This window comes from Sturnus vulgaris, chromosome 5, assembly GCF_052056855.1.
Source record: "Sturnus vulgaris isolate bStuVul1 chromosome 5, bStuVul1.hap1, whole genome shotgun sequence".
Classification (NCBI taxonomy): domain Eukaryota; kingdom Metazoa; phylum Chordata; class Aves; order Passeriformes; family Sturnidae; genus Sturnus; species Sturnus vulgaris.
Window position 1 is genome coordinate 55435547 of NC_142247.1, and position 14741 is coordinate 55450287.

The 14741-nt window shown below is 34.5% G+C and overlaps 1 protein-coding gene across 5 annotated transcripts; it reads left to right on the forward strand.

Moving 5' to 3' along the window:
- The first annotated feature begins 76 nt into the window (after window positions 1-76).
- Window positions 77-14159, forward strand: MLC1 (modulator of VRAC current 1). 5 transcript variants are annotated; one of them, XM_014877721.2, is made up of 12 exons: window positions 77-216; window positions 892-1075; window positions 3227-3316; window positions 5313-5366; window positions 5507-5608; window positions 7269-7370; window positions 8170-8241; window positions 8707-8823; window positions 9547-9603; window positions 10717-10839; window positions 12272-12439; window positions 13593-14159. In XM_014877721.2, exons 2-12 carry the CDS (start codon window positions 896-898, stop codon window positions 13665-13667), a joined length of 1140 nt encoding a protein of 379 aa, XP_014733207.1. In that variant the 5' UTR covers window positions 77-216; window positions 892-895; the 3' UTR covers window positions 13668-14159. The 5 variants fall into 5 exon arrangements, with proteins under 5 accessions (XP_014733207.1, XP_088021898.1, XP_088021895.1 ...); XM_088165769.1 differs by lacking the exon at window positions 77-216 and adding an exon at window positions 293-360; XM_088165770.1 differs by lacking the exon at window positions 77-216 and adding an exon at window positions 307-395.
- Window positions 14160-14741: the final 582 nt, after the last annotated feature.

Here is a 14741-nt window from a genome sequence, read left to right on the forward strand (position 1 = left end):
ATTAAAATTCAGGAGGCATTTTCCTGTTCCCTGGCTTAACTGAAGTTCTTGCTGTGCTTTTGTTCCATATCTGAATAGATGTTGTTGAAAGCCAAAGTGTAAGGGAGAACTTTTCAAAGCCGGCATGACTCACTGAACGGTGAGAATATCACAAAGTGTACAGGCAGCTGTGTTCACAGGGCTGTTTTAAACTAACAGTTAACTTTTCAGTGGAAGGTAAGCACGAAGGTTTTTAACTGTTGAAAAATCTGCAGTAACTTAATTCTAATACAAGATACTCCTCATGGTATTTTGACAGATTGGCAAGCAGTGAGGTGAACAAAAAAGGATGAAGTGAGCAAGAGAAATGGTTGATATTGGGTAAATGAGAAACAGTTTGCTGTAGCTGAGTTATTGTGAGTATGTGTGTTCATGGGACTCATAGGGAAGTCTGTAATTTTAGATAGCTGATAAAAGTGTTGGAATCAAATGGAATTTATATTGAAACCTATTTGATTATTTTTACTGTCCTAAAGTTGAAAAAGAAAAAAGCTTTTGTTATAGAGATGTACTAACTAGACACCTCTAAAACTGGTTCTTAGATTTTTGAAATAAAAATTTAGTGAGGTATCATAGATACACAAACTTTCAATTTGTTGGGATTTATACTATTTTATTATGAACTGTGGCTGTAGGATGTAATTTAGTTAAGGTGTGCAAGTAAGTTGTTAGAAAGCTTACATATTTTGAAATGTAAATACATCCAGTAGCTAAATATTGCTTTTATTTATTTTGTCTTGAATGCACAAAAAACCTAGTTGAGCACTGATCTGAGTATGTGAAGGATCTAAATGGTATTTTTTTCTCTTTCTTTGTAATATGCATTATTACTATTTAATTGCCTTTGTGAAGTGTTATGACCAGGGAAGAAGGTTACAGAGAAGAATTTAGCTATGACAGGATGCCAACTTTGGAGCGGGGAAAACAAGAGAATGGAAATTATATACCAGATATCAAATCCAGTGACCTTCAGCTGACAAAGAGGCTGCATCCTTGCTTTAGTTACAAAACATGGATATTTTCTTTGCTGATGGGAGTAAGTACTTTAAATGATAGCAAATATAAAAATACAGATAAGGCCTTAGGGCCCAGTAAACTGTTCTTTTTGGCATCATTTGAAGACTAAAAATTTCATCACTGATTGTATTGAAAATAAATCTTTGTAAAAATAGAAACATATGTAGCAAATTTGGAATGTAGCAGTTCATTGACTACTGATATTCTTTGTCTATTTGTTTACTAACCAGATATGATACATGAAGGCTTACTTTTATCGCTAATATTAATCATATAAGCAGAGAATAAGTGTAGTGGTAGTAAATATCAGCCCATGTGTATGTATAAGCAGTGCCTTTTGGTAGAGTATATAAGGTATGCAGACCATATGCATTATTTTAAAAATATTTAAATTATTTAAATATTTAAAAAATATTTCTAACTGGTACATGTACTATAGCTGCCATGATAGCATGTTAGCATTAAAAATATATGTGGTACTTGATTGCCACATTCGTCTATCAAGGTTCAATAGCCACATAAGTATTTGGTATAATCATTAATGTAGTGGGTATATACTTGCGTTTCTTACACAAACAACACAGTGATCTGAATTTTTGTGTCACTGCTAGAATCACAGGATACTCATCTTGCATATACATCATATGCTTCTCCATATTCTGAGCCAAATTAATTAAACTTCATTATAGTAATAAGAATTCGATCTTTTCTTTTTCTGCCAGCTCATGTGTTTGGAAAAGAGCTAAGATTGTCTCACTGTTAATATGGTAATTGCTTGTTTTTGCACAGTGAAGAAAAGTATTGCCTTATTTTTGTAGAAACAGCTGAGCATTTTTTCCTTTCTGACAAACTGCAAGGCTTGGATTTCCTTTCAGATGTACTGCCACATGAAAAGAGAGCAAAAGAAGGGTTGGCTTTCTTTGCATTAAATTTTCTCAAACTAAATTGTCCAAAAGGACAACTGTCTATAATTTACTGAGTAGTTGTAAATTTTTGGAGATAATAATGTTTAATGATCATTTGCTGAAGTTATATTATCAAGAAGAATTAATTCCATGGAAAAATGAAAATACAGTTTTATTAATAAAATGTTAGATTATATTCCAATTAGATTTTTCTCCCACGTGTTTAATCTCTATCAACCCTTCTGAAAGACAGTGTCCAGAAAAGAAGGTATGCTGTATGCTGAGCAACACAAGTCATAGCGAACAGAACCGTCTACTTCAGGGAGCAGTTGCAAACTGTAGAGCAACATCAAAGTGACTGATGGGCTGGTTTTATGCAGAACCAATTTGATGGGCCTCAAGCACAATTTCAACTTGTAGTCCCCATAGACTGTTCTTCCAGTCTGCCAAAATTCTCTATGTGTGTGTTTATACATGCGCATACACTATCCTTATTTTCTGTCTTTTTTTGACAAGGACTTTTTAAAGATCCCCAATAATTTTCTAACATGAAAAAAATGCCCAAATAAAACAAAAGAGCCATTCTGTCTCTTATCTTCCCAATTCCTTCAAAGAAATGCCTACTCAGAGGAATGACAATGAAAAACAAAATAATGTTCGTAGAAGACACTAATTGCTTATTGCAGAGCTGTAACTGTCATAGTTATGAAATTAAGAGGAGACTTACTAAGGGAAGAGGAACAGTTGAGCATTTTTGGATGTGCCACTGAATGAAAGCAGAAAGAGAATTTGAAGGGATGCAGGAATCTAGTGGAAGAAACTTCATTAATGTACCCCAATACTATTTTTACTGCTGTTTAACTGTGTTCTAGTTGGCAATTGCCCAGCTACCCATATGCATAATGAATGTTGGTGGAGTCAAGCAGATAATGCAAACTAGAGACATAGCTGAGGTTTCTGAAACATTTTTACCACTAAACACTGCAGTTACTTTTTGAGTATTTTATTGAGGTATTTGCCAGGTCAGGACAAAATGCTTGATTTAAACATGAACATTGTTCATTATTAGATCTTTGTAACCAGCAAAACATCTTCAGAGGTCAGCATATTTTGATATTTTTCTTCAAATTTATTCACACAAAAACTGCATTTTTAAAAGTAGCTTAATTTGAAAGGGAATGATTACTGATTGATTTGTGTCTGACTAGTTGTTTTTTAAAAAACAGTTTTATTCATATAAATTTATTTTATTTGTTGCTTTGCAGACTTGCCTTCTTATTACTTCTGGATTTTCACTATATCTGGGAAATATTTTTCCATCTGAAATGGATTATTTACGTTGTGCAGCAGGTTCAGTAAGCATTCTTAATTATTTGCTGTGGCTGTTTGACAGCAAATGCAATAGTAAATAATTTTTACGGGTTTATGTCTTTTATTCTGTCTTTTTCTACTGCTGATTTTCTTCGTGGAAGATTTATCTCTATTTAACAGTTCATTAAATGGATTTTCGTTGCATGGTTAAAGGAATAACAGTTGTCATAAAGACAAGTGGGTCTGTATTACCATTTTTGTTAATCAGCTCACCATTGGCATGCAATATTAATCTGCTGAGAAGTTTTTCTGTGCTTGATTTAAAAAAAAAAATCATTGCTATGTATTTGGGAAGTTTTAAGGCTATATGCTATCAAAATGTATTTCAGATTATATCTCAAAGTATTAATTTTTCAGTTTATTTTGCCATAATATCCAAGTACTGAAGCAGACTAAAGTTCTCTTGAATATTATTATTTTATTAGTGAAGTATGTATTAAAGATGGCTGACATTTTCCAGAGCCCAGTATTTTTTGACTATATTTTTAGGGGTGCATACATGTTTACTGTTTTATATATATACTTAATTTGTGCTTTAGATATTAAGATAAGTTTCACATACTTGCTTTGTTTATGGCAGTATTCAGTCATTTTTATTTTCTCAACTTGACTTACGTATTTGTTTCTAAGTTAGGTCCAAGACTAATGCTTTACTTGAAACAAACAAGTCCCAGGAGCTGCTTTGTGAATGAGTTATCACTTGGGTTTCCACTAAAGGTGTTAAATTGGAGTTTTTGAAGTCAGTATCTTCACAGATACCTTATTCTCTGTTAGTGTTAGTGACTGAGATGTCTCTTTCTCTGACACTGATCTTGACTCTAAACTTCACGTTTAAAAATTTCCAAAGACCTGGTAGATTTTTGGATACAGAATGTTATCACATTGGATTTGAAGGTGTGTATGTTTGGTGTCTGTATGTGAGGAATGTGTTAGAGCTCCTGCTGCAGATGATGACGTCAGTGCAGTCAGAAGAGCCTAGAGAAATATGGAGCCAGCCATAATTCAGCCTGAAGCTGAATTGTTCTCTGGACTTTCATCATCTGGACTAGTAATTGGATTCAGTTGCCTAAGCATAGTCCTGTAGTGTTCTAGAGACTGTTATGTATCCAGGACACAAAAGGATGTTTTAATTGTGTTCAGTAAAGGCCATTTAGGTGTTAAGGGAGTGCTGCCAAGAATTCTACATATCAGTATTAATCTGTTTATAGTGTTTCATTGTTAAGCTATCAATGTTCAGATCTGTAGGAAGAGAATTAGAAATATGCCATTTATTGCATGATTGATTATGATTAACATAAGAACACTTTTATTATGATTTTAATAAAAGTGTAATATAGAGTTGTGTGTAAAATAGAGTTGGATCTATAATGGAGCCATGTCCCTTGTGGTGAGTAACAGCTAATGGATGGGGAAGTTACTTTGTGAGACTTTTCATTTGTGCATGACTTTTCCATTTATCTTTGTCCTCAAGTAGGGAAACATAGTTCCCAGTGAACAGAGTGGACATTCCAGGCACAATTCTCCAAGTGTACTTTGGCTCAGCAGATTTTCAAAAGGTTCTTCGGAGCTATTTTGAGACTGGGCAAATTTTACAGGGTGATGTCTGTTTAAAGAATGTGCAGGCTGCTTGGGAGTAGCACTGTTTTCTCCTGCTCAAGGATCTCAGGCATTCTAGAGTTAATTTAAACTAACAAAGGTGTGAAATACCTCATGAAAGACTTTCTTTCTTTTACTCATCACATTATGCTGGGTAGTTAGTCAAAACTGAGGGATATGGCAGTTACATTTAAACTTCCTGTAATCCTCAGACACTGATTGTGATTAATGAGCTCAGTCAAGTGACGCATTTTCTTCAGTTTCTGATCTGTTTGTCTAAGTGTACTGAAATATGAATTCAGACACATGAAATACATTTATAGAAGTATATATAAAATTTACTGTGCAGAAGATCCCACTAGTCTTCTCTTTTAATTTTCCCAGTGTATTCCTTCAGCAGTTGTGAGCTTTGCTATAGCAAGGAATAAAATTAATGTGGTAAGTTTGAAACTTTATTGTCAATTGTATGTATCTATCTATATCTGTATCTATCATCTATATCTATCTATTTGTGTGTGTGTTCATATTCCCCCCATGTTTAAAATAAGAAAGAAACCCATTCTGAAACTGTTTTTCAGATACCAAATTTTCAGATTCTATTTGTCTCTACATTTGCTGTTACAACAACGTGTTTAATTTGGTTTGGATGCAAACTTGTCCTCAATCCATCAGCTATAAATGTAAGTTACTAAAAAAATTACTAACAGTGATACATTTATCTTTGTTAAAAAACAAGGCGGGGTGGCACATTAGGTGGCTGGAGATCAGATGTCATTACTTTGCTGCCAATATCCCAGTATTCCTGCTTGGTCTGTGAGGAGAGATAATACAGCAGTAATTTTACATTTCTTTTTGCCCAATATTAGTTACCTGCAATAATATTCACTAGAATCTAATTTATTTATTGTTACTTTTCCACTTTTTGTTATTTACTTCTTTTAACCTAGGACTAAGGGAGATAGTCCATCAGTTTAGTTACAGTGCTTCTGGACTCAAACTTGTGCATCTACTTGGCACTGCACTGCCAAGGGTGACCTGTGGCCTTGCCAGCTCACATCAGTATTAGCGCTATGTCAAAACATGTCTAAATCATGGGAATTTATAATCTGGATTAAATTGTTCTGCAGACCACACATTTGAAACCTCTTCTTTTGCCTAACAATTCCTGTATTCTTCATTGTAGCGCATTTTCTCGAAGTTTACCACAATGACATTTTTTGCTGTTTGTGAAGTTAGTACAACTGTTCAGTCTGTTGGGTACAGCAAACCACATTTCCAATTACTGTTTCCTAAGAGAAAGTGAATTTCAGTGTCCAAAAAAGCCTCCTAAATCTGCCACTTACTACTTTTTTCAAAAGACATGTGCTGCAAGATATGTGTCAGAGTGTCAGAGAAAGACCGAGATTTCATCATAAACAATGCAGGTCTAACATGAGGAAACAATATAATTCTGTTCTAAGCTGTTGAACAATGGTTTGCTGTAATTATTAGGTTTGGAATGGAGTCAGTTCTTCCTAGATTTTTGGTACTTTGCCCCAATGGCGTGACTGACTACCAGATGTTTTCTTGGGCTGCCGATGGAAAAACATGGTGCTTTTGAAGAAAAGAAATGGAAATCCACTCTACCTAACTTGTGTGTCTCAAATGAATGATTCAGTCCATGTAGTATAGATATCTACCTTTTTTCATGAGAATAATAAGTATCAAAAGAACAATATTAAGTACTCATTGCATTCACTTATTTGTCTCTTGAATACGAGCAATGGCAGCATTCATGGTTTTGCACAACAGTGTAGTCTGTGAGACTCATGAACCCATGAAGAGTGTCTGTGAATGCTTTACCAGCATTAAGCCGGACACAGAACTGGGATCCTTGGTGCAGTTCTTTGGTTTGTGTTTTCATTCTGCATCCAATATAGTAGCACACCATCTGGGATTGCAACCTAGGAGTTGCGACCTGTGGCCCTCCTTCCTCTGAGAATCTTCCATTAGTTTCTGCAGTCTTCTGGTTTCACATAGAAGGGCCTGCAAAAAGCAAACGTACCCAGCAAAAGCTCCCTTATCATAAGCTCCTCTTCTGGAAGACAGTGATAAAATCTTCAGGCAGAATATTTCCATAAATGAAATAAATGCTTCTTTCTTAGGTTAGGTGTTCTGAGTATTATGTTGTTCTTGAAGTTTGTCAAGAGCCAAGAAAATAGTTAACAAAGTATGTAATTAGTAGATGTGTCTAAATCTGACAGACACTAGACAGCCTGCCTAATCATGCTAGACTCAGTTCCTTCCTTTATTTTTAATATGGAAGACATAACTCATTTATGTCTGGGATTTTACTGACAGATAAATTTCAACTTGATTCTACTTATTCTGCTGGAAATCTTCATGGCAACTACTGTGATCATTTCAGCTAGGTCTACTGAAGACTGCTGTACAAGAAAGAAAGTAGGTATCCTTAAGGATTGTGCATGTTAAAAAATACTTCATTTTCCTATATTGAATATGCTGACAATTTATTGTCAATGCCAGTATATAACTTTGCATGCTAAAACTATATTTAAACTATAAATAAAATTACTATACTAAACAGTTATTGCTGCTTCTATCTTTTAAAAGTGCAGTGACCTCTCTGCAAAATTACCTGTTGAAAATGATAGAGCACACAGTTCTTTGAATATCTTATGAATGGGCATGGCAAATGTTTTATTTCTGTTTTGTAGAATGAAACTTGTTATATGAAACATTAGAGTACTATAACTTGTATGTATGCAAGCAATACCTTTTTGAAGCCTGATGTAGAGAAAGTATTTGTCTTGTATACCAGTTTGGTGGTATCTGCATGAATCTTGGCTTCAGGATTTGAGGCTATTGATAAAATTTTGGAAATATTGATTGATAAAGTTGTGTAGTGCCCTGTCCTCCTTTGTCTCCTGCTGATCCACATCTGTAAAATCTGAAGGCTCAGGAAGAAAGTATATTCTTTGAAGATGGAAAAGAGAGACAAGATGACAATATTTCATTTTTGAATGGTGGCTGTGGAACAGCTAATCTGGGACTAATTAATTTGATTTTAATGTAATTGATGTGGTCTGACACTGGAAAATACCATGATGTGTCACTGTCATCTCTTCTGGGCCAACCAGATGTTGCATACCACTGTTAGGATCTGTAACAGGTTGTACCACATTTTAGAAAAAATGTATTGCTTTGCATTTTTTTACCATGATTTTTTATTCCCCTCTAGAATACTGTATATGACAGCGCCATTGTTTTGAGCAATGTCAGCTTTCCTGCTCGAATTCTGAAGTCATACTCAGTAAGAAAAGCATTGTTTCATTGAATCAATTTATTACTTCATCTTTCTAAGTGCTAAGATTAAAGCCAGGAGGAAATCAGTGTAGTTAAGAACTGAAAGAATAAAGACAAAAATGAGAGATATATGGTAAAATATTTCTTTTGAGAAGATTTCAAGATAAATCATAACTACTCTTTATTATGGGAAGGAGACTACTTAATGACTTAAGGATAAGTAGTGGAAACTGAACTATTGTTTGGGGTTGCCAATAAATGAAAGCATAAATATGCATAAAGAAGCTGATCTTGCTTTCACTTAAGCTAGCTAACATTTTGCCATATTTTAAATATGAAAAACATAGACTCCGTGCCTAGCTATTAGCATAAATGCATTTTACTCTTGCCAGTGAGGTCCTTTATGTATGCAAGTAGGAAATTTTGTATTCAAATACGTTTTTAATAATTTGTGTGCTCTTACTTGTTTTAGGTAATTGAGGTGATTATTGGAATTTCATCAGTATTTGGTGGAATAATTGCTTTGAATATGGATGTTCTAGTCTCAGGTCCATACCTCTCAGTGACATTCTTTTGGATCTTAGTTGCTGTAAGTAGTGCAAATAGAAGCTACTCTTTTAAAACAATGGCTTTTATTGAATGTTTATTTTTTTTCATTTTTCTCCTCCCTACTGTAGTATTTGTCTCTAATACTGTTTGGGAATTGTTTGGAATTTGCATTAGCAAATGAATTAGCATTTCAATACACTTAATATATTTATGCAATATTTTTAATCTGTTTTGGTTTGCAATACTGCAGTAAAGTGTACTAATATATTCTGAGTCCTCAGTTCATTAAAATGGAAATGAGTATTAAAACAAGGGTATTAGAAGTGAGATGTTTTGTCAAAAAAAGTCATAGGTTTTAGAATATTTCAGGCTGTGAAAGAAAAAGTTGAGTTTAGTTTTAGCAAGGTAGAATTCTTAGGACACCTTATTTAACTTCTCAGTTTTAGCAGTTTTTAAAGTCTGAGACTGTGACTGGTAACCCTTATCCCTAATAACAGCCTGTACCCAGGAGCAGTGAACTCATAAGGGATGTTGTGCCACCCTGCTTGCCACGAAGGAACTGATTAAGAAGACAATGACCATTAGGTTTATGTATATGTGTTTGTAAAATCCCTTTGCATGAAGTGGAAAAAGTTCATTAACAAGCTTTTCAGCATTCAGAATTCACAAAAGAAAAAAGTTGTGAATATTGGGAATTATTGTAATTCAATTATGATTTTTGTAATTTTCAAGTCACTAAATACATTGTTACACTCTTGTTTAGTGCTTTCCAAGTGCTATTGCAAGTCATGTAGCTGCTGAATATCCAAGTAAATGTCTGGTAAGTGTGTAAAATTCTTAGATTTTGTCATTAGAGTGGAATAATGCTAAGAAAGTCTGCCTGATAGTGGGCACTAAGCAAGTTTGCTCACTTGTTTTTAGCTGCTTCTTCAAAATGTGACAGAAATATGTAGCAGGAGTGTTAGCTGGTGTCCCTTAAAAGAACTTTGGTAGGTCGTTTGGAGGCTTAATTTCATGAGTTCTTGATAAGAATTTGATGAGGTTGGTTGGTTGGTTGGTTGGGGTTTGTTTTGTTTAGTTTTTTGGATTTTTTGTAGTGCTTCCTTGGGAAAAGATATTACTACAGAAAAATGACATGCCTCATATGGTATACCAAGAACTGCTCTCAAACTCCTGAGATGAGGTTCTCTTTTTCTTTCATTATCAGTTGTGGTTTCTGAAAGAAGAAAATTAGGTGTGCAGGCTGCCCTGGACCTAGCACCTATTTTAAACAAATTCTTCATCTTTGTGATTAGCAACAAGAACTAATAATATTCAGTAGAGTGTATTTATTCCTTGAATGTCCTAGATGTGTAGTTAAGGCTCCTTGAAATATCTGTTCTAATTAATAGTCATATGACCATATTTAAGTGAGTAATGAGGCATAACCACAAGTGAAGTCAGAATATAATTCTGTAGGGGTGATATTTGAATGAAATTTGGCTGCTGTTGTATGGCAATAAATTTTCCTCAAGGGATTCGAATTTATTTGCAAACAATTTTTTTAGGTTGTGAGTCTGCAATATCTGTTGTTGATTCTCATTACTTTGTATAAATTGAAAAATAAATGGTGGCTTCTATACCAGCTCTCCAGATTGGGCATTGCTTCCTCTATGTGAATATGGAAGGCACTTGTAAAATAAAACAAAAATGTCATCATCTTTATTGAATGAAATATGAATTACAAGCCAACAGTGTCTTGGCTAGGAAACTTAGGTTATTCAGAGCTTGCTTCTCTATCTCCATGAAATGTGGATGGCTCTTAGTATTTGTCTTTAATGTATAATCTTACACAGTTTTACACTTCTCTTATGCTTGCTTCAAGGAGACCTAGATCACAAACCAGAGTTAAGTTTTTAGATTATTATTTAACATTTATTGTCTTATTTTTTAGGTTGAGGTCCTGATTGCCATTAGCAGTGTTACCTCTCCTTTGTTGTTCACTGCTTCTGCATACTTATCCTTCAGTATCATGCAAGTTGTTGACATCTTTAAAAGTTATCCACCTGCCGTTAAAGTATGTGTTTTTATGCAATTGAAAATGAACCTCTATATGTTACAGTATCAAGGTAATAGTAAATTAGGGAATATATGAAGACAAGGTACTGCTTTATAAAGATTGAATGACATGTTATAGAAATTACTTAAAAACTCTTGTTTAACTTATGATATAATTGAAAGTATGTTACATCTATTGGCACCACGGAATTGTAGTTTTAAAAAGATAGGATATTATTCTAAAGACAGTAAAACTAATATACAGTCTGCTAGACTCCTTGAGGATTTTATAATTTGTAGTATTTAAATTAATGAATCTAGCTTTCCTTGAAGAGTACATTTTTCTGTTTCTTAGGATGTTTACCAATCGTTGGGATTGTAAGCATGCACCTGGTTTCATCAAAAGGCTGGATTGGAGAGAGAAGAAAAAGTTTGCAAAGTTTAAAGCATTTCAGTGAGACGTGTTACCTGTGCATTGCTGAAGAGCTTTCTAGGGCTCTACAGGCAAAGTGTGTGCCAATCCCTGATGTTGTTCAAAGAACCACTTAGGGGAATTATACCAATGTCATTAAGAGTCTACTTTTAGTATCCACTAGTCATTAAGTAGTCTTGTAAATTTAGAAGAAAAGAGAGAAAATGCTTATCAAACTGATATCTCAGGAACTGGAAAATCAACTTCTGAGTATGTGATCCTGTTCTTACTCAAGAGGAGTATACTCTGTTATTGAAACTCAGGAATGGCCACAGCTTACATACCCTCTTTAAGCAGCTTCTCCTGTCACACTTTGGAGGCAGATGACTACATTGTCTAGACAGTTGGTATGACCCTGCAGAGCATTTCTTACATTCTTACTCTGCTTTGTGTCCGGGTACAGCAAGAGTGGGCTGCTCTGCACAGAGCAGGAGGTACCATGGAGCAGGAGGTAACAGCAAGGCAGAAAAAGAATGGTAACTTCATTGGCAAGCAGGGCAGTCCTACAGCACCCCAAAAAATAGTAAAGCAAAGCAGGTCCTGCCATAGTAGCCAGTTTCAATCAATGGTTCAGTGATTGCCAGGTTAGTCCACAGTACTGAGACAGATCTAAAGTCATCCAGGAACTCAGCAGGGCAAGGTCGAGCCAGCAAGGCACAGGGCCAGGCCCAAGCATAGCTGTGGCATTGATTAGGTCAGAACGAGCAGTAAGACACTATTTTAGAGGATAATTTCCTCAATTCTTTTCTGTGTCCAGAGGAAAAGATAATTTGGCAAATTAAAATTTTCTCAGAAGTTATATATCTCTTCTACTTTCAGCAAACTTGTGTGCTAAACTTTCAGTTGAAACTTTATGCTTGAAATAAACTGTAAATTATAATTTGATTTTTAAAATCTAGATAGGAATCTTAAAAGTATAGAGATGGGAACACTATAAAATATATTATTCAAGTAGTTAATAACATATGTCTATTTTCAGCAATCTTATGATGTACTCCTGTTGCTTCTGATGTTGATGCTGCTAATTCAGGCGTGCCTTACTATTGGAACTGTAATACAGTGTGTGAATTACAAGACAAAAATGAAACTACAAGATTCAGCATGGACACCATCACAGGTTAAAAAACAGGAATACAGAACAACAGAGGTTTGTATTTATACCCACTAGAAAATTTGAAAATATCTATTTTAAAATACTCTTTTTTGGTAATGTTTTGTGGTCTTAATTTCTGATTTTAATTCAGACTACAATTAAAAGCTGTTCTATGAAATTAAAATTTGTAATCCAGAGATAAGAGTTTCATGGTTAGATGATAACCGGGCATGACATAGGGCACAGAACTGTACTGCTTAGGCTTTCTTCTGCTGTACAGAGCTAGACTCTGTATCCTTAAAGACTCTAAGAGAGTAACTCATGTTTACTGCACTAGAAAGACAGTGCTAGATTCAGTCCAGCACTGGATAGAAAGCGCTGGGAGCAGAGACTGAAATCAGTCAAGTCAGTAAACAGCTGCTAATGGAAAGTGGAAGCTTAGGAATTATGTCCCCTCAGGCTGCTGAGGATATTTGGTGTAGGTTGCTTATTTGCTGGATCTGTCCTGAGACTTAGGTTCTGTATAAAAGATGAAGCACAGCAGCACTTCCACTGCTGCAAGTCACTTTTTGGAGCATGGGCTATGGCATGGCTAAACACATCTCTGCTGGGGATTATTTACAAAAGTATTCCTGGTTTGTGAGTCACTGAGAAATAAGGTGTGAGTTAAATGCTAAACAGAGCACTTTCTCCGCAAAAGCAACACTTTTTTTGCTTACCTTTTAGTATTTAAAACCAAGAATAATGTTATAGGTGAAGTTGTAAATCCCTTTGGATTCTTGGAAGTCTGTGTTCTTAGGCAAGGCCTTACTTTGCTTGTGTAAGTCTTGCTTCAGTTGCACCACAGGGAGCTGCTTTTGGGTTTGGGGTTAAAGGTTTAGGTGCAAAGGCTTTCAGTCATATTTTAGAGAAAATGTCTTAAGTAACATGTTTAAAATAGGAATTTGACCAAGTTTCTTAGACCTAAATGTTTCAAGTGTTATATAATACTTAATAAATACTGTTATATTTTAATCCTAAATATAAACTCTATAATATACAAAACTATACAATTCATAAATGTATAGGATATTTTTAATAACTCTGGCTGTAACTGTTCACATTTGCATTCTGCTAGCTTCTCTCAGATACTTATTTTCTTGAACTTCAGTTTTTAATCAAAACACTTTTTCATGTTTGTATTTGTCTGAAATTTGTTTACTTTTAGGTTTCCAATAATACCTTAAAGGATTTTGACAAAGATAAAGCTTGGAAAGCAGTTGTGGTGCAGATGGCTCAGTAGTTTGGATTCTACAAATGCAGCCAACACAGCACAATCCAATAAAAGAAATCAACTGTTTGAATTAAGGTTTAAAAACTTTTCCATTTTTAAACAGCAATATAGTTGCAGCAGTAGGAGGCATGGAATAACACAGTAAATAATGTATCTTTCTAATAATTTTAAAATTTGTTGGTAATATTTTTAACACATCTGTCTTTTCTGTTGGTATCTATATTCTGGTGTTTAGAAGATACCTTTAGAAAAAGGTAATGAGTCACGTGGATTTATGCTGATGGCAACGTAAAATATTGCAATATGTAGTAGGCTTCATATATTTGCAAGAGATTGTTATAACTGCAGTTATGCAGTCAGTGTGACTGATAAATGCTTTTGTAAAGTTATGAGTACAAGTCATAATTGATGTTTTTGCTTATACTTCACTTTTGTAGGAGTTGTAAAGTTGTTCTGCATCTTATTGCTTTTATATAAATAAAAGTCTTTATTATGTGGAAACTCGAGAATGTGGATTGACATTCTAATCTGAGAGGTGACAACAGAATATTCTTTCCCATTGAACTTCAGTTTCTGGGCTATTAAAAGGGGAAGAGGCTTTTTCTGAGTGCTGGGACACATAAGCTAATAGCCAAAACAAAAACATCTAACGAACAGAAGCAATCAGTCAAATAACAGGAGACACTACTGATATTGAAAGAGGGTTTTAAAATTTTTTGGTTTTAGATATATTACTTTTTATTTATTTATTTTCCTTACTATCTTTAAAACCTATGAAACTTAGCTGCCCTGAAACTACATACAGATTACCTTTTCTTATAGCTGGACTATGTGTACGATTGGGTAGATTTCAAAACACTATTAGAATTTCCATAGGAAATAGGAATTCTTGTGTAACCAGGGTAATAGCTACTGACAAGGTGCTGAGGTTATTTTTCCCCTGTTTTTATTGTTTTACTGTTGGTTTTTGAGACTTTGAACACCATTCTTTTTTAATCTGAAATAACTCAGATAATTTGTTCAGAGCATGCTGCAAAGCTTAACTCTTTCCTTTTGAGAAGGGGAAAGAAAGAGAGAAAGGTG